Source organism: Hyperolius riggenbachi, chromosome 4 (assembly GCF_040937935.1).
Source record: "Hyperolius riggenbachi isolate aHypRig1 chromosome 4, aHypRig1.pri, whole genome shotgun sequence".
Taxonomy (NCBI): Eukaryota; Metazoa; Chordata; class Amphibia; order Anura; family Hyperoliidae; genus Hyperolius; species Hyperolius riggenbachi.
The window spans coordinates 184,835,560-184,856,568 of NC_090649.1; the positions used below are offsets into that span (position 1 = coordinate 184,835,560).

The 21,009-nt window shown below is 44.7% G+C and overlaps 1 protein-coding gene across 3 annotated transcripts in view; it reads left to right on the forward strand.

The window, feature by feature from the left end:
- Nucleotides 1-2,805: 2,805 nt before the first annotated feature.
- The window catches only part of FXR1 (FMR1 autosomal homolog 1), a 103,996-nt gene continuing 85,792 nt past the window's right edge, over nucleotides 2,806-21,009 (forward strand). For all 3 annotated transcript variants that reach the window (XM_068281078.1, XM_068281079.1, XM_068281080.1), the window contains exon 1: nucleotides 2,806-2,912. In XM_068281078.1, the coding sequence (XP_068137179.1) occupies nucleotides 2,862-2,912 (51 nt within the window). In that variant the 5' untranslated portion in view covers nucleotides 2,806-2,861. The remainder of the gene's footprint in view (nucleotides 2,913-21,009) is intronic.

Below are 21,009 nucleotides of genomic sequence, written 5' to 3' on the forward strand. Positions count from 1 at the left end.
ATTAAAGTTTTATACATACCTGGGGCTTCCTCCAGCCCCCTTCAGGCTAATAAATCCCTCGCTGTCCTCCTCCGCCACCTGGATCTTCTGCTATGAGTCCAGGTACTTGAGCCAGTCTGGCATAGTGCGCATGCACACACTCCGCCGCTGGGAGCGCACTACACCTGCGCAGCACTATTGCGCAGGTGCAGAATGCTCCTGGCTGTGGAAGTGGCATGCGGCTGGACTGCGCTGACTGGCTGAATTACCAGGACTCATAGCAGAAGATCCAGGTGGTGGAGGAGGACAGTGACTGGATTAGCCTGAAGGGGGCTGGAGGAAGCCCCAGGAATGTATAAACATTTTCTTTTCATCAGTCTCAGGTACTCTTTAATTCATAGTTACCAAACCAAATTTTAATATAGCACATTATTTGATTTCATGAGCAGAGTGCGTACATTTGCATAACTCGGCATCAACGCAAAATTATTTCCATCTCATTGACCATCTCTATTAGTGACACGGCTACACATGTGGCTTTATACTTACAGCATAGATGTTATTTAGTATACATAAGAGATTCCTGTGTACACATCATATTTACAGTCAAAATCAGATGTGTATATCTGACTTTAAAAATACGGGGACTGCTTTATTGAAGCAGCACAAGTAACTCATTTTGATTGGTTTATTTCATTTTTGTGGACTAAGCACAGCTATTACTGTATGTATAAATTATTGATGACCATTGTCTGATATAGAACATTTTATCATATTTTCTATTTTAATTACAGTTTAAATTCATTAGTAGTCGGTGCATTTTTTCCCGACTCCGACTCCAGGCACCCAAAATTGCCCCGACTCCACAGCCCTGCCTTGCCAACCCTTATGTACAGGTTTTATGTCTTGCCCCCACCTCACAGGTCTTACACACGACCCTAACCATCATTTCCTCCTTATGTCTTATATCTCTCCCGTCTGATCCTCCCCACTTCCCCTGCCAAATCCCATTAAACAGCCAACCACAGCAACAGGTTCTATCCCAACAATTATAAGCCCTTCCCCTTCCCCACAGGTCTTAAACTCATTCCCAACTATCAACCCTTTCCCACAGGCATTAAAGGACAACTGTAGTGAAAAATGTATGTGGAGGTTGCAATATTTACTTCCTATTAAGGAATAGTAGCTGCCTGGCTTCCCTGCTGCTCCTGTCTCTAATACAAGCACGCAGCAGAACAAGGGTGCATATGATGTCGGTGACGCTCAGTTCGGCACAGGGAGAGCCGAATGACGCCTTTCCCCACTGCCACTAAACTCCGAGGTGGCGTTAAATACTATTACCCCTCCGAGTTGCCGCAATCTGAACTGATCCGGCAGAACAGGAGTTTCTGGCATTATTGTCAGATCTAACAAGATTGGCTGCATGCTTGTTTCTGGTCTAATTCACACATGATTGCAGCCCCATAGAGCAGCAGAGCTGCCAGGCAACTGGTATTGTTTAAAAGCAAATAAATATGGCAGCCTCCATATACCTCTCCCTACAGTTGTCCTTTAAAGTCATCCATCAGTCCTCTCATGCAGTAGCCTAAACTTGGCTCCATCATAAGTTCTTTCCTATAAATGTTATATTGGGCAGCACCATGGTGTAGTGGTTAGCACTCTTGCCTTGTAGTGCTGGGTCACTGGTTTGAATGCAAGCCGGGGCACTATCTGTTAGTGATGGGTCGTTCGCGAACGAGCCGGCTCTAAAAGCCGATTCTTTGACGCGAATCAGAGGTGCCGATGCCCACTCTGGGTAGAGTTGATGCCTCATCCACCCCAAACAGCTCTGCAATAAAGGGCGCTGAGGCATGCTGGGAGATGTAGTCCTCCTCCTGTAGCTTGTAGGGGTGTATGGGACAGAGCAGAGCAGCAGCAGGAGGGACTGCCCCACTCAGAGAAGCAGCCTGGAGTTGTCATGGACACCGGGCGGGGCTTTTCTTCCGTATCTGAGTGGCATCTAATGATATTAAATGAAGAGCCTTTTGAGAGCCATACGAGCCGGCTCTTTAATGGGAGCCGATGCTCTTAAAAGAGCCGGAATTCCCATCACTACTATCTGCACAGAGTTTGTATGTTCGCCCCCTGACTGTGTGAGTTTCCTCTGGACATTCCTGTGTGGGTTTCCTCCGGACACCACAGTTTCTTCTCAAAAAACATACAGATGAGTTTTTTTATAACCCTTAATTGGCCCTAGTTTACAATACATATGATAGGCATATGACTATGGTAGGGATTAGATTGTGAGCCCCTCAGAGGGACGGTGACAAGACAATATACTCTGTACAGCGTTGTGAAAGATGTTGGTGCTGTATAAATACTAATAATATTCAGCCATGTTATCAGTCCCACTCCCACATAAGACCACCAATCACTTTCTCCCACCACAAGTTCTCTTCCACAGCCCACACCATCAGTCCCCCTCATACAGGTCTTACACAACCTACCCTATGAGGTCCTACCCCCCCCCCCCCCCCCCAGCCTTTTTCATTTAGGTCCCCCTTACTTCCCAACAGATCTTCTATTCACCCTTTCCATCAACCTTCCCTCTTATATTTCATCCAAATTACTTCCTTTTCTACAAGCACGTTCTCACTTTAGGTCCACACGATCAAATATACATCTACAATACTGCTCTCTGCTACCAGTCATCCCCATTGAACACAATTTCCAATGGAGAGTTCTATCTCTCTTGCTCAGTGAGTCGTGCACTCCACTGACTGCTCACTACTTCGGTCTCCTCCCCTTCCTCTCCTCCTCCCCGCCCCCGGCTCTCTCCCTCCCTCCTTGGGTGACGCAGAAACTTTCTAGAAATCCTTCCCATCGCCCTTTGCGTTTCCAACATGGAGGACCTGACGGTGGAAGTGCGCGGCTCTAACGGAGCTTTCTACAAGGCAAGCGGGGGGATGTGTGGTGTGGCGGGGAGCGGGGGCCGGGCCAGCTGGGCGGGAGGGAGTCTGTGTGGCGCGGGAAGGGAGGGCAGCCCAGGGGGAAGGGAAGCTGTGCGGCCGGGAATAGCGGGAAGAGGAGGCCGCGGCTTTGCGGCGTCCATACAGCATTGTCGTGCAGAGTGTGTGGGTCTCCCCGGAGGGATAGCAAAGGCCAGTGTGGCCCCTCATTCTGTTGCCTGATGCCTGCTGTCACATTGGCCATGATTCATCCTGTCAGCCCCTTGCGTGGCCGCATACACCTCATGGATGTGCCCTAGGGATATATAATATTCATGCAATCACTCCATGCTGCTGGGGGGCAGGATGTGTTGTGTGCAGCTGTCCCTGCCTCGCCTCATGTGTGCTCTTATAGTTAGTTCATCACAGTTCATGGGACTCCTCCAGTGTCCGTTCATGGTACAGGCAGTCTCCTCCTGTGTGCTACCCCCATCTAGTATCTGGAATGTGGGGCAGTTCACTATCTCCAGACGTGGCTTCAATACAACAAGATAGTTGGAAATAAACCTGGTCCAGTTGCTCACATTCACCAATCAGGCGCTGGGTATTAAATTACATTTCGAGTGGTTCAACCAAAACTACTTTTCTGGTCACTCTGATGTAATTCTGACTTGATAGGTTTGAAGGCTAATCATTTTTGTTCGAACCTTTTTAAAGCCATGTGTTCAAGTTTTCTTTGTACTTCTCTTCACATTCTTTTATGTGTCATGCACTTATATTTTTAGCACTGACACCCTCTGCAGTTCCTTACAGAGTATATAGGCCATGTCACTAATTGTCCCCACCACAGCCATAGTCTTATGTCCCAATCATAGTCTAAACTTGCCCACAAATGATACAATATTGATTGTACAATCTTACCAAATTTACGTAGTAAATTGGTAAACAGTGAATATACTTTAGGCAGTTCCTCATATTACATATGAGTGGTAAGGGTGTACAATCAAGATTATATCATTAAGGTGTTCACTTATGATAGTCTTACTCTCTCTGTCATATGAGGCTCTACCTAAACTATCCATTCAAATTATATTCGCCCACTTTACCTTTCTATTACATAGATTTAGTAAGATTATACAACCAAGATTGTATCATTAGTGGACACTTTTAGCCCATTTTTGTGTAAAGAACTTTTGTATGTTTATGGGATGTGCGAGACCTGGAGCGTCAGGATGAAACACGGGTGATGAACATACTCCATGCAGACTGTGTCCTGACCCTAGTGCCACCTCCATGACTTGTGTACCTTTTTTAATACTAGGAGGTATGTAACTAGGGCTCCTTTAAAAATTACATCTGGCACTTAACTTTTGGGTTTTGGGCTACATTCACACAGATCTATTGCTATGTGTTGCATCGGACAATGTAGTAGCGTAGCAAACGCTATGCAGTTATATTGTAGTGGTATGTTCACATTAATGCGTTAGCAGTGTTGTTCATTGGAATGTGAGGCTAGTGTGTGGCACCAGATAACGTGCTTGTTTACAGTTGGAGTAAAGTATGCTTTTCATGAACTACAATAAACTTCACTATATGCATCACATCTTATGCATAGCACACTTTGCAACTTTTCTCCTCTGTTGGGATCCTGTTTTTACAGGGTATTCCATGACCCAGTATGAAACTAGCCTAAGGCCTGGAATCCACAAGCAGTACTTTACTAAGCAGTTAAGCGCTTGTCATTTGAAAAGCTCTTGCTAAGAGTACATTTGAAATGGGCGCCGGTAGACTTGGGCGCAGGATACAGCCTGTATGTGGCTGATCCTGCTTCTGCACAAGTCAGGGCCGTATTAATTACTATGCCCCCTCCAGGCCGCCATGGATAGTGGGGGAATGATATAATTCGTCTTCCAGCGATTGCTGGAGGCTGAATTATTATTTTTTTAAGCAACTTCGGCTCCGTCTTCTGACGGCGCAGACGTTACTCACTGAGCGCAGCTGTAGACTGATTCCCATTATAGTCTATGGTGTCGCCGTCTGCGCCTAAATGTAGCAGCACTGAAAAGCACTGCTCCACTTTCTAATGCTATGAGTGTGATCCCACTTGAGTGATGTGATTTTGTAAAAATCACCCATAGCATTGCATTAGCAAGAGCTCTTTCAAATCGCTAGCGCTTTGAAAAGGCTCATAGTGGGTTTGAGCCCTCAGTGCTTTTCTAAGTGCTTCTGATTTGAAAATCGCTTGTTAATGTAATGCTGTGTGTGTGATCCCACTTGAATGTGGGTTTTTAGAAAGGTCCTCTGTAGGATCATATTAGCAAGAGCTTTTCAAATCGCAGAAACATTTAGAAAAGCGCTGCTAGTGGGTGCCATGATTAAATGTGCATACACATATCCAATTTTGTTTGCCAATAATTGGCCAATTCTACCACGTTCATGTACTATGAGAGCTTGCTTTTTATATGTGGTTGTCGCATCGAAAATCACATGGAAGCGGTAAAATAGGCCAATCACAATTGGATGGGTGTATGCACCCTAATGCTGGGTACACATGGTACGATTTTTTTTTTTTTTTTTTTGCGATAGATGGATCCGATTGATAAAATCCCTCATGTCATATATTACTCCTGATCGATTCTGCGCTCGATTTTTCATAGAGGTGGATAGAAAAAGATACGAAAAATGAATGAAGATAAGCGAATCGAGCGGAAAAACGATTGGCTCGGAAAATCGTACCGTGTACCCAGGATTACTCATATGTCAGTGGAATTACGGCAGTGTTCTCCACAGGCCCTTTTAGCCTGGTGCTCCACCTGGCTAGTTTTGGTGAGCAGCCGGCTGTCATCGGCTCACCTCCTCCTCTGCTATAAGCAGAGTTGTGCAGAGAAGCACTGGCTCTGTGTTCTCTCATCTCTCCCCACCCGGCTACTTTTTCATGCCACCCGGCTGGAAAAATGTTTTGGGAGAACACCGTATGGTATCTCTTGTACCTCTGTAGTAAAATCTGATTTTGTTTTTTTTTAAAAAGTTTGCACACTACAATTCTGGATCCTATTTGGGTTGTTCTCTTTCCAGGGTCTAACTAGATCAATAGCTGAGGTGGGTGATCATTCTGTTATGTTCTGTGAGGATCTATTTCTTATTTACTGCACTTATATAGCATTGCAGTGCTTAAAGGGAACTTAAAGGGATACTGTAGGGGGGGGATGAGTTGAACTTACCCGGGGCTTCTAATGGTCCCCCGCAGACATCCTGTGTTGGCGCAGCCACTCACCGATGCTCCAGCCCTGCCTCCAGGTCACTTCTGGAATTTCTGACTTTAAAGTCAGAAAACCACTGCGCCTGCGTTGCCATGTCCTCACTCCCGCTGATGTCACCAGGAGTGTACTGCGCAGACACAGACCATACTGGGCCTGCGCTATGCGCTCTTGGTGACATCAGCGGGATCGAGGACACGGCAACGCAGGCTATGATTAAGGACCAGTAGGTCTGAAACATGTCAGCTGCTGATGCGTGACTTGGTGTTGTTTGGATACGTTAAATAAAGGACTCATTTAAGGGCATGTGCGGACCCCCTTCTCTTTGTACTGACCTCAGATAAAATCTTTGCAAGATGCTGCACACAAAGATGCCCGTACACATTCAAAAGATCATTATCTGCAAAAGATCTCTTCCTGCAATAGATCCATTCCTGCAAAATGCATGCATAGTCTATGAGATCTGCAGATCCTCATACACACCTTGTTTAACAGACTTCATCTGCATATCTGGCAATCATCTGCAGATCTGAAAATCCATCCTGGTGGATCTGATCTGCAGATGATTGCCTGCTAAACAAGGTGTGTATGATGATCTGCAGATCTCATAGACTATGAATGCATTTTGAAGGAATGGATCTTTTGCAGATAATGATCTTTTGAATGTGTACGGGCATCTTTGTGTGCAGCATCTTGCAAAGATTTTATCTGATGGGGAGTGCAGCTCCATAGAATAGACTGTGAAGGTATGGCTCTCATACTACATGGAATGGGGTATAATTGGTCTGTGATCTTGCCTTTTCCAGAGACTTTTATCTCAAGTGTGTATGCAGCATTACCTGGGGCTTCCTTCAGCACCCTGCAGGCCTTCTGGTTTCTTGCAGTCGTTTTGCTCTTCTCCCTTCAGCCGCTGTGCTCCTCTGAAAGCTACATGTGAGCCCCGGGGCCGAGTGCCTCCTGGCCACACTCCGTGGATGGGAGAATTATATGCTTGCGCAGTTAGTAAAAAAAAAAGAATTACAACTGCGTATGGACCGAATGCGCCAGGCAACAAGGGCATATTCAGCAGCCTAATGCCTGGCACCATGCAATTTCTCGTTGGGTAGATGAGTTTAGATTTCCAACAGGTCCGGTCTGATTTCCGATCATTTTTCTGATCAGTTTTGTATAGAAGTGATCGGAAAATTGATCAGAAATCGCATCTGTTGGAAATAATCTATTCGACCCTTTTGTCTGAAGGGAAATTGCATGGTGTGTACCAAGCATAAACCTGGACCAAATGGCCAGCTTTCAGAGGAGCACAGCAAATGATGGGAGAAGAGTGGGGTGACGTTGAGGGACCAGGAGGACTACAGGGGGCTGGAAGAAGCCCCATGTGAGTTAAACTGGGCATATTTACTTCACTTTAGGTGCCCTTTAATCTCCTTGGTGGTATTCTTCTTTCTGTATTTTAGGGTTTAAAAGCAGTACAATTGTTTTTTCTTTGTACACTTAGACTTAGATTTAGCTAAAATCTGGGGGGGAAAAAAATAAATCCTACCTTAGGGAGTTTTCCTGCAGTCCCTACACAGAACTCGCCTCCCGGGGGTCCAGCGTTGCATTTCTTCCACCTGTCCTCTGGGTGGCGCTCTCTTTATGGTGAGATCGCCGCCAGTCTCGCGACAGGAGCCAATCTCACCCAAGCGATTGAGAGCCATGGAGGAGACTGGATGTCCAGGATGTAAATATGAAGTGCTGCTCTACCGTTTGCATTTTTTTTTTTACCTTGTGCCTGAGTGGGAAATACTGTTGGAGGTTGAGGGTAAGTTGACAGGTCTGCTGCTCTACATTTTACTGCAGTGGACAAACGGACATATGGAAAGGGCCTTTGGTTTCCTGTGGACTTCTTCACTAATGACTGTTGCAGTCTGCAGTGTGAGATTGATTTGACTTTTGCAGACAGGATACTGTTTCCATTCATCAGTTGAATGGTATGCCTTTGCGCTGGAGTAGCAGTAGACCCTGCTTCTGACTTTGAAGTTGTACAATGCATCCATAAAATACAGATACAGCACTGTTCTGGCATAGTGTGAACCCAGTCTAAAAATATCGGTACCTTTTTATATTTGTTCTCCACAGGGTAGCTTATATTACTACCAGGGCCGGATTTACCACTAGGCACTGTAGGCACGTGCCTACAGGCGCCATGTGATCAGGGGCGGGAGAGTAGCAGCTGTGTACATGCCGCTGATGTCACTGGCCGCCCCGCTCTGCAGGACATCCGCCCCGACCATGCCAGTGAAGGAGCGATCGCATCTGCAGTCCTGTCTTGGCTTCCGCCCGCCTCAGGCCTGCTTCAGGATGTAGGAGGAGCTGAAGTGGAGGGCCAGGAAGCGGAGCAGAAGGGGGAAGTGCCGAACAGCCGGTGTGTGAGTACCATGTGGAAAGGAGACCGAAGAGATCGGCACAGAGTTCTAATGCAGATGCAGCCTGTGAGTACAAGCATTCACCAGCCAGAAAGAAGCTGCGAGTCAGACAGTGACTGCAGCGATCAGATTTGCCTACTGTTTTTACTCTACAAGACTGCCACTCCTCATGTGAAGTGACGTCCTGTAGAGTAACAGTAAGCAAACCCGGCCGCTGCAGTCTGAATCACAGCTTCTCTCTGGCTTGTGGATGCTCAGTCACATGCTGTATCTGTGTTAGAGCTCCGTGCCGTTCTCTACCTCGGTCTCCTCTCCTCTTACTGTGCACTGCCACTGCATTCTTTAAATGCCAACAGCTTTCCTGATAGCGTCCCTTGGAATCATCTTCTTTGCATGTAAGCACTGGCAATGCTTGGTTCATTCACTTACTTCCTGCTGTTTGGCTATATTCTGTTACTTCATTGCTGCACTGTTTTTAAAAATTTTAGTACACTAATTTTTGTTCATGTTTTATGCACCTTATAACATGCTTTGTGCATCGTTTAAGGTTTCTGTCTAAGTTATGTATGGTAATGGTCGTCCACGCAGAATTTTTGTAGGCACTACTTTTAATTCATGGTACTAGTGGCATTTTCGACAGCGTTGTTCACTTTCATTATTAAAGATGCTCAGCTTTGCAAGGAGTTGCCAGATGCTGTATAAATGTGCCTAATTGGTATATTTATATATTTCCATGCCCTGGCACCATTGGTGACTTTTTTAATTGTTTTTACGTGGTGTATACTTTTTCCGTACAGACTAATTATGTAAGATTGTCCCTTAGATCCCTCTGATTGAATCTGATCAGAGAGGGATCTTTTCCTGCTCACACACTGCACACAGATTTCCAATTGATTTCAGCATGAAATGTATTGGAAATCACCTTGCTGCCCCCCCCCCCTCCCCAGTGTAAATGGTCCCCCCACACTCCCATGTGCAGTGTTAAAGGGTCACCTATCACATTGCAGCACAAGACCTGGCTTCCGCCGACTACCATCACTGCCAGTGCCTGTACAACGTGACACCAGGAGCATGTAATTGCATCATGCATGTGGTTTCAGGCAGGTAACGGTAACGAGGGACACTGGAGAAGGCCAGGATTTGTGACTGCATGACAGGTGAGCCTTCAACACTGGCAAAGGGGGGCATATACATTTTAGGGGACTGTGGGTTGTAGGGATATTTCGATTGCCGTTTGTCATTACCGCCGTGCATGCAAATTGAGCCCCTGCAATCAAGATTTTCCAGCATGATTGATCCTTTTGACCGGAAACCGATGGGCTGACTGCATTGCGCTACAGATTCTGATTCTCCTTCGATCTGATAAATATATTGGATCTAAAAGCTGATCAGCACGCAAGATCAAATAGAGTATGGCACCCTTAGCTGAACTGATTTTTGGTTGATGGTGTTAGGTGAAAAAATAGTGTTTACAGGTGTACCCTAATATCACTGACTTCTCCTCCAACAACAGATTGAAACTGGACCAATCAAATGCCATTGCAGCTGATTTTGATTGCTCCACTTTCAATCTGCAAACTTACTGACCATCCATATTACTGACCGCCACCTTCCTATCACTAAAATCTACTTCTTACTACCTGCCTGTGATTAGACAGTATCACATTTTTTGTATTAATGGTATCATTTCCTAGTGATTTATATTCTCTGTTGCTTGTTGGTAATATTGGCCTAGGTTTGGTTAATTCTGCACACTGTCATTGACAATGTCTGCATACTGTTGGTATTCCATACTTGTCTTAGAAATATCTCCATTTCCTTGTGTGGTTTTATTTCATAAGAAAAGGGACTATAACAAGGGGGTGTGGCCTGTGCTGAGAGGCGGAGTTTAGGGCGCCAAAACTTTTGTGCCTATAGGCTCCTGAGCTGTAAATCCGGCCCTGATTACTACCACAATCATACACATGCAGAAAAAGGTATGAATAATTTGGTCAGGTAGAATTTACACTGCCCAGTGTATTTTTATAAGATACCAACATTTTCAGGGCCAATATATTGAATTGTGGAAGGAATATTCTGACCATTGTACTGCTTTTTTTTTTTAGTGGTATTTTGTAGCTCTGGGGAAACAAAGCCCAAAATTAAGCATGACATTGCTTTTCTAAAATATAAAATTCTTTAAAAGATTTTTATGACCACCTGCTTTTTGAAGCAAATGTGCTTATACCAGTCATGTGGCATACATTAATTGATCAACCATTGCTCTCTAGAGACATTTGCTCTTCTGTGTAAAGCCCCAGTCAGACATTTGACAGTTAGAGCTATCCAAATGGGGGTGGACGCAGGGGGACAGATGCATGGCACATGAAAAAGCAGCACATGGTGGGCAGGTTGAGTAGGGGAACATTAAAGTTGGCCTGCGCTTGGTCCAAATGATCCAGCAGTCTAGGATCTTTCTGCTATGCATCGGTTGGGGAGAAGGGGGGTTCAGATACTTAGATTCTTCCCAGAGGTAGCCCCGACCATTTATCTCAGCTGAAAACTAACATGTACACAAGACTTTATGCTGGGCATACACGGTGCGTTTTTTGTTTCCTACCCCCTCAAAATGTGTACAACTGCTTGGTGGCCATGATGAAATATTCAGGATAATTCCTTTATCTGTACAGCAGATGAAGCCTCCCGCTTCTATCCCCCAACAGCACTGCAGACTGTCCCATTTTGGTTAGGTAAAGTCTATATTTGTGGGCAGCTATGTGATGAAAATTTATTCTGTTGGGAATAATTTTCTTTAGGCTGTGCATTAAAGGACACATCTGAGCAATTTAAAAATAAAAAAAAATTCACTTACCTGGGGCTTCCTCCGGCCTCTGCTAGCCATTCTGTGCCCTCGCCACAGCTCCGCTCAACGCTGGTGGTCCTGGGTTCCCTCTGGCGCAGGATTCCTACTGCACCTGCGTGAGCGGCTCTGAATTGCGCTGATGTCCTCTGCACTGTACATCGCAGGCGCAGAACTACTGCGCCTTGCTGTACAGTCCGGATGTCAGCGCGACCAGTGAAACGCACACTGGAGCGCAGAAGAAGCTGACCTGGCGAGGTCGGCTTCTCCACCGGAGGGGACCGGGAGCAACCGGAGCTGCAGTGAGGGCACAGGACGGATGCCAGGGGCTGATAGAAGCCCCAGGTAAGTGGATTTTTATTTTTAAATTCCTCAGACCTTCCCTTTTTAAGTTAACATTGTGTTTTTATTGTAGGTTGGTTGGTAGTGCTTGTTTGTCAAAGCAGGTGGTTACGGTGCTGAACGCCGGGTGCCCCATAGCAGCAATGTTATGCTGCGTGGGGAGCTGTATTTTTAATTCAAGGCTCTGGCGATCGCTGGATCCCAGATTACACCTCCCTACGAGGGGGTGGGGGAATAGTATTTAACGCCGCTGGGAAGTTTGGCAGCAGCAGGGAGAGTTGTCATTTAGCTCGCCCTGCGCCCAACTCACCGCCTTACTAATTTGTACGCTTGTTTATGGTATTGTAGCTTGGTGAGTAGTGTGTCTTCATGGTATTGTAGCTTGGTTGGTAGTTCGTGTTTGTTGTATTGTAGCTTGGTGAGTAGTGTGTTTATGGTATTATAGCTTGGTGGGTATTGCATGTTTTAAGATCTATGGTAGCCTGGTGGGCATTGTTTGTATGTAGTAGTGTTTCTTCATGGGATTGTAGCTTGGTGGGTAGTTTGTGTTTATGGTATTGTAGCTTAGCGAGTAATGTGTGTTTATGGTATGGTGTGTTTATGATAGCTTAGTGGGTAGTGCAGTTTCTCCATGTATTGTTGCCTTGTTGATGTTTCATCTGAAGGTTGTTGTACTGTTAGCCATCAGTAGGGATGGTCAATGAAATGCAAATCTGTGTTGATGCCGGATTGTGCTAAGTTTTTATACAAGTATATGCAGCTTAAAAATGGACCCAGAATTCCACCTTAGCAGTATTTGGTGTCCATTTTCAAGCTGCATAAACTTGCATACAAAAGTTGCCAAATTTTGGATTATTTTGGCATGATTTAGGTCAAGGTATAATTTCTTTCACCCTGTATGCAAATGGGGGTGGACGCAGGGGGACAGATGCATGGCACATGAAAAAGCAGCACATGGTGGGCAGGTTGAGTAGGGGAACATTAAAGTTGGCCTGCGCTTGGTCCAAATGATCCAGCAGTCTAGGATCTTTCTGCTATGCATCGGTTGGGGAGAAGGGGGGTTCAAATACTTAGATTCTTCCCAGAGGTAGCCCCAACCATTTATCTCAGCTGAAAACTAACATGTACACAAGACTTTATGCTGGGCATACACAGTGCGTTTTTTTTTTTTTTTTTTTTTTTTAATCAGTCGAGCCGCTGATGGCTCCATTGATAATTTCCGATGTGTCCGATACCCCGCCGGATCGATTCCGCGCTCGATACCGGCGGGCAGGACAATAGAAGAACCGATCGGAAGATAAGCCGCCCGCGGGTACGAGCGGGAATCGATCCGGCCGCGCGCGGGGACGCGCCGTAATCTATCTTGCGGCTCGATACACGGTACAAAATGTATCGTGTATCCCCAGCATGATACTGTGATAGGGACATAAAACATATGGTAGGAATTAGATTTTGAGCGCCTCTGAGGGACAGTTATTGTCTTGACTGTATATGCCAGTGGTCCTCAAACTAAGGCCCGCAGCCCGAATGTGGCCCCCTGAGGCTTTTTTACCGCCCCCACACAAAATATATTACTTATAGATGCGGTCAGCTACATCTTTAAATATTGTTGGTATTACGAATTTAGAATAGCAGTTCTGGCACCACCCATCCACATGGAAGCCTCAAATCAGTAATTCGCTGGTTTCCAATCAAATTCCACATCAGGTGACACTGCTGTCCAATTGGACTGCAGGTTGTCGCCTGGGTATGCTTCACTGTCTGGCCCACAAAGACTTCTACATTTTATGTATACTCCGGCCCCCCAGCAGTCTGAAGTATGTTGACCCGGCCCTCGACCCAAAACATTTGGGGACCCTTGGTATATGCTGTACAGTGCTGTGGAAGATGTCAGTGCTGTGTAAATGCAGAATAACTGTGCTTATACACATAAGTAGTTATGTTTGCGGACGCCTCACAGTTTTAATCCAGGTCTGTTTTTAAAGTGTACCTGAGACTAGTAAAACAGTGCTTCATACTTACCTGGGGCTTCTTCCTCCAGCCCCCTGTAGTGTGTGAGCTCCTTAAAGTCCTGTCCATTCTCCCACATTCAGTTTCAGTACCCGAATGAACTAGTCGGGGACTACAGTGCACTGCTTGGTTGTGCTCCTTTAGCCATGAGCGTTCCGCACCTACAGTTAAGTTGCGCCTTAACTGCTCAGACCAAGGAGGTGTGTGGCCAGAGCTGCGCATGCGCACTGATCCCTGACTACTGGGTCTGATGGCAGTACAGCCGGAACTGTCTGTCAGGGGACCAGATAGGCAGCGAGGGAGACTTAGTAAGGGCTGGTTCACACTGTGAGCGATTGTGCTCAGTTTGCCGAACAAAGCGCTACAGCAGTGTTGCCCTATGAAGGTGTTCTCATTACAGCATTTTTAATTTTGGCAATCGGAAAAGTGCTGCCTGTGCCATTTTTGAAGGGTTTTTTTTTTTTCTTAAAGGAATGTATAAAACATTGCTCTGAAAATAGCTTTGCAAAATCGCAATTGCATTTTGTAGTGTGAACTAGGCCTAAGGACTGGATCAAACTGCAAGAGCTTTTTAAGTGCTAGTAATTCAAAAAGCTCTTTCAATGCACATCACTTGAGTGAGAACGCACAGCATTACATTAGCAAGAGCTTTATAATCACACGCACTTAGAAAAAGCTCTTGCAGTGTGAACCAACCCTAAGAGCTTTTCACTTTTCTCTCTGGTCCTCATGGGACAGCAGTTAAAAATTATATTTTTGTATCCACCTTTATCTGTAATAAAGCTATCATCATTTTACATTACCACAGCACAGTCTTGATATGATTTTAAACATTTGAGGTTTAAGCACAGTAGTGCTTCCTGAAACCATCACCATTTTTGTTTCTGCTGATGTTACTTAGCTCACCTTATTACTGTAGTTGGAGCTGGACTGCTAGGAAACCGTTCAGTGCTTGTAAACAGTGATCTCTTCACTCCCTTTTTAATAATTACTTGTCAAAATGATTGTTGGGGTAAAGGTTACATCACTAGACTTGTATAAGTGAAAAAAAGTGTGTGTGTGTGTGTGTGTGTGTGTGTGTGTGTGTGTGTGTGTGTGTGTGTGTGTGTGTGTGTGTGTGTGTGTGTGTGTGTGTGTGTGTGTGTGTGTGTGTGTGTGTGTGTGTGTGTGTGTGTGTGTGTGTGTGTGTGTGTGTGTGTGTGTGTGTGTGTGTGTGTGTGTGTGTGTGTGGTCGAAGAGTTGGAGAAATTTTGGGTCTCTGGAGTTGGTGGTCGGATTATTTTTGTACTGGCTCTACAGCCCTCTGTGAAAAGGGGTATAACATGAATATAGTAGGCATAGACTGTAATGGACTAATAAAGCTTGATCTAGTTTACACTCCAAAAATGTCCTTTAACATTTGGCAAATATGTGGTCTTGAATGTTTCTAATTTTTGGTAGAATCCTGCTTCGTTGTGGTAACATGGAGTTCTGAATATAAGGAAATGCTGTGCTGGGAATGGTTCACTACTACACAATTAGCATGACGCCTGAAATATGTTGCCAGGGAGGTGAGGGGTTCAGTACAAGAGCATTTCAGCTGTTCCTGTCACTCTCTTATCATGGGCGCATTGTCAGCTATTTGAAACATGTTGGTGTTCTATTTATAAACAGACTTTACTTAATGTGGTCGTTTTAGAATATTGGTAGCATTTTTCAATTCCTCGTGCTTGTTATGAAGGCTGGAGAAATCCAAAGAGCCAGTTGGCCAAGACTCTTTAAAAATGACACCTGAAGCCAACTTACTGTTTTTGTTTTATTTTTGCAAGTGGAACACTCTCCTAAAAATGGCCTGCTGGCTGCTAGAATGCACACCTTAAAGAGCAACCTGAGCACCAGAAACCTTTTGTTTTTAAATGACCCTCCCCACAATACATGCCAGAATATGTAGTAGGTGGTTGCGAGTACATCTATTCATGTGTGGGAATATTGCAGTCAGTAGAAAGGGGGGTGGCCATAAGGCATACAAGTAAATAGTTCAAATTTAAGTGCTGGGTGAAGCTGCTAGTAGAATATCGCTAATACAAAGGCTAAGTTTACAGTGAAGCATACTTTCACTGTATGTGACGCAATGGTTGCATAACATGCAGTGTGACCTATCCATTCCGTTCCTGTTTTTTAAATGGAATGCAACGGAACAAAAAGTAACACTGCAGGTTATGTGACCGTTGCTTTGCATTTGGAAAAGTATGCTATACTGCAACTGTAAGAGCATGTGTTACTATAGTCTGTTTGGATTGCATTGCATCAGATGCACTCACATAGACTTACTATTACTGTGTGACTTTCGCCTCCGTAAAGTTATACTGAATCTGTGCCCCACTGTGACCCGGTCTTTTAATATTCTTTATTGAGTCAAAGAAAGTATCCATAAACATAAATTGTGACATTTTGCATAGCCGGTGATATATTAACATCATATAACAACTATATATAACAATTGGCATGGGATTGAGATAAACTGTCCCTTAGTGTATTGCAAGTATGTGACAGAAAAATCATGAAGAACATGTTGAGGTAGGCGTATGGATAGACAGGATATTTAAAGCATATAAGAATACCCCACACGGAAGAGACCTCCGTATCTTCATGCGTTTTCGTAATCAAGATGATGGGACAGAAAGGTTGTTTTCTTTAACATTTCTTTTTTTTATTTTTTTATTTTTAAAGAAAAGCTGAAACTAAGACTAAACCCCCCCACCCCATAAGCCCTCCCCCCTCCCCTCCTCCCCCTTTCTAGGTATCTCTGGACCCCCCCCCCCCCCCCTTTCCTCAAGCCGATTCTAATTTGAAAGAGAAGTTCGCAAAAGCAGTGCAGAATAGCATCTTTGTTTGTTTAACGCCCAGGGCCTAATAAATAGTTGTGGCAGGTATAGTTTAGATCAGGGGTCATATAGTAACTTTAGGAAGTCCTCTGAATGTCTGAGGTAGTTCCAAAAGGACCAGGTCTTTTTGTATGACTCTGTCTTATCAATGGCCGTGGCAGTGAGATCTTCCATTAGTTCTGTGTGGTCTATTTCCTTAATTAACTCCTCTATGCTAGGAGGTGAGGTTTGTTTCCAGTGACGCACCAGTAAGTGTTTCGCTGCATTTAGAATATGTCTGACTATTGAACGTTTATAGCTCTTCATCCCCCAGTCACTCAGGTGCAAGAGATAGAACTCAGGTGTGCGTGGGATCGGTTTATCGGTAACTGCTTTTAGGATGCGTTCGGTTCTGTCCCAAAAATTAGATATAGCTGGACAGGACCACAAAGTATGTAAAAGGGTTCCTGTGTCAGTCTGGCAACGCCAGCACCGGTCATCCCTTTCAGGGTATATGGAGTGTAATTTGAAGGGCGTGAAATACCATTGTGTGAGAATTTTATAGTTCATCTCTTGCACTCTGACCGACCTGGAGGATTTATGTACGAAGGTGCATATGAGGGTTTCATGACTTGGAGAAAACGACCTACCTAAGTCTAGCTCCCATTTGCGGAGGAATGATAGTTGTGGAATTGCTAACGTGGAGAAACTATTATATAGAATAGAGATGGTTTTCCTGATAGTGCCCATAGCCATGCATAAGTCCTCGAAGTGTGTGTTTTGTCTACTTTGAGAGGGGCTCAGTCCTAAGTGTTGCATTAGATATCTGTATTGAAAGTATTCCCACCAGTTTAGATTTGCGCAGTTCTGTTTCTCTCTTAATGTCTGTAGGGTAACCCATCGTTCATTGGAACACATGTCTTTGAAACATATGTGTCTTGTTCTATATGCAATGTCCTGTGCTTGATTGTTATCTATATTTGGGTTGTCCGAAATAGGGAGTAAGGGTGAGGGTGATGGTGAAAATTTCAAGATCTTGTTTGCCGCATTGAAGGTAGCAATTGTAGATTGGCATAGGGGTGGCAAACGCCAGTCAGCGGATGGTCTAGTAGAGAGCCAGATCACCCTGGTAAGAGGTTTTGAGGACAAAACGGTCTCTATGTCTACCCACTGTTTGGTCTCTCTATGTCTGTGCCAATCCACAACTCTGGTGATGATTGCGGAAAAATAATATCTTCTTACGTTTGGTAGGGCTAGTCCTCCTGTTTGCTTAGAGCAATACAGGACATCCCTTTTAAGTCTGGGAGGTTTGTGTCTCCAGACATATTTATTGAATATTGTCTGCATATGTTGTAAGAAGGAGAGAGGTATCGAGATTGGTAGGGCTTGGAAAAGATAGAGGAGCCTGGGCATTGCATTCATCTTAAGGACTGCTATTCTACCAAACCATGATAGATGCGGGAGGTCCCATCTTTTAAGATCTTGTGTGAGTGTATGAGCCATTGTAGGGAAATTATGGGAGAATGTGTCTTTGAGTGAACTCGAGATGTATGTACCTAGATATTTTATATGTTTAGCATTCCATTGAAATGGAAAATTATGCTTCAGATTTTCTACTGTTTCTGTAGAGAGACCTGCACTATAAGCTTCACATTTGTCATAGTTGATCTTAAAAAAAGACAATCTGCCAAATTGTTGGAATTCTGTGATTAAGTTGGGTAATGCAACATTAGGCCGAGTCAAGAAGAACATGAGGTCGTCGGCGTAGGCTGCAACCTTATGCTCTGTATGCCCCACATGAAGGCCAGTTATGTCAGTGTTACCTCTTACAGTGCACAGGAAAGGCTCCAGAGCCAGAGCAAAGATTAAAGGTGACAGAGGACACCCCTGCCGAGTACCATTTGTGATGGCCAATGGATCTGAAAGTACTCCATTGACTTTGATCCTTGCTGTCGGGGTGGTGTATAGGGCGCTGATCGAGGCAAACATCCTATCTCCCAAATTTATATGGCGCAGGACCGATTTTAACCAGCTCCAGCCCACCCGGTCAAAAGCCTTTTCGGCATCTGTGGAAAGAAGCATACACGGAGTATTGCTAGACCGGGAGAGCTGGAGCAAGTCCAGGACCCTGATGGTGTTATCCCTTGCTTCCCTTTGAGGAATGAAGCCTACCTGGTCCCAGTGGACAAGGTGTCCCATGTGTTCTGCCAACCTATCGGCCAGGGCCTTGGCGTATATTTTCAAGTCTATATTAAGGAGTGAGATTGGGCGGTAACTTCCGCAGACAGAGGGGTCTTTTTGTGGTTTGGCAATTACTGCTATATGGGATTCCAAGGACTGTGTAGGAAATTTGGCCGACTCTTCTCCCTCTGCTAGGGCATTAAATGCTTTGCATAAATGTGGGGCTAAAGTGGCTCTGAGCGTTTTGTAGTACTCGGCAGGGAATCCATCTGGCCCCGGAGCCTTCCCGTTTTTAAGGCCCATGATAATCTTACTAATCTCGGTTTCAGTGAAGGGCTCTTCCATAGAGCTTTTCATTTCTTCTGTGAGTTTGGGTAAGTTTGCTTTATCTAGGTAATCTTGTATGTCTTGCGAGTTTGGGGATTTTATATTCCCGTTTTGAGAATGCAATAGATTATATAATTTATGATAAAATGTTTTGAAGGCATTAGATATGGACTCACTTCTAATGTGTTTCTTTCCATTCTGATCTATTATTTGGGGAACATAGGTTCTCTGTTGTTGTTGTTTAAGTGCACGTGCTAAGAGCTTCCCCGACTTGTTGCCTTGTAGAAAGAATGTATGTTGACATCTACGTGCTGCTTGCTTGGCCTGGTCTTGTAAGATCTTAAGTTTGTGTCGTGTGTCTGTGAGTTTTGAAAGGGTAATGTCATCGGGCCTGCTTTTATGCAACTGTTCTAGGCTACGGATTTCCCCCAAAAGATCTTTGCTCATCCTCTCTCCCTCTCTTTTAAGGGTTGAGCCCTGACTGATAAGGAAGCCACGCAGAACGCATTTGTGGGATTCCCAAATTATGTTGGGCGACACATCCCCCGTGTTGTTTAGGTGAAAGAATTCTTCAGTTTTTCTCACCGTCTTCTCCACAGAAGTATGGTCCTGCAGCATTGAGGTGTTTAGTCTCCACATAAAAGGAGAGCCTTTTTTAGGTTTACAATTAATTGTCATGAGGACCGGCGCGTGATCTGAAGATATGACACCCACTTCTGAGGTGATGTGTTCTGATAGGAGATTGTGAGACACTAATATGTAGTCTATTCGAGAGTAGACTCCATGGACTGCAGAATAGAATGTGTAGTCTCTGGTGGATGGATGTGTCACCCTCCACACGTCTACCAGCTGTTTCTCGTGTAGAGCTTTTTTAATCTTGTTTGTTTTTGCGTATGCACAGCTAGTTTTCCCGTGTGAGGTATCCACATTTGGGTTAAATGCCACATTCAGATCTCCGCCCAATATAATACTACCCTCTGCGAATGAGTCTAACACATTAAGGAATTTTTGTACAAATTTATCTTGATCGATATTTGGGGCATAAAGTGAACCTAAGGTGTATTTTTTGTCTCTAATTAGGCATTTTACTAGAGTGAATCTACCTGATGGGTCGGACTTTGTGTCTAGCACAGAGAAAGGTAGGGTGTTGCTAATGAGGATGGCAGTGCCCTTGGTTTTAGAGTCCGGGGAATTGGAGTAAAAGGTGGTGGGAAAGTGTCTGTCATGCAGTTTAGGAGGAGTGGGTTCTTTAAAGTGTGTCTCCTGTATGAAGGCTATTTGAGCTCTCTGTGCCCAGAGGTCTCTCAGCAGTATGCGTCGTTTTTCTGGGATGTTAAGGCCCTTGGCGTTAATGGATAAGACTTTTACGTGATCCATCGCATGAAATAAATGGTAGAGGTTCGGCTTGAGGAAGTGTCCAGAGAAAACCCATAAATTGTCAGCAATATGAAAATTAAATGTATTACAATACTACTTAATTTCAGTGAAACATAACTAATGAACCTTAAGGGTAAATCCCTTAGTTCGTGGGTAGTTCCCATATGAATGTTCTGATTTCTCAGAACTCTCCTATGAGGGAAAAGGGAAACCATCATGTACCGCGAGATACCCGGTCCCTCCTCCACCCTAACTCAACTAAGGAACCCCGATCAGATCTTCTTGATCTGTGTTCTTCTATGCCCTTTCTCTACGAATAAAGTGAGAGACAGTGTAAGAGAGACCAGCTAGGAATGTGACCCATCCTGTATGAAGGTGTAATTAATGTTCATTCTGAGAAGTGAGCGTGTAAGCTAAGTTTTGAGGAAAGCTATGTGTCTCTATTTATGTCTAGTGTTTTGCCCGCCATGTCGTATATGGTGTCCGGGGTGGGGCGGAGTGGAATACAGCATGGGAGAATAG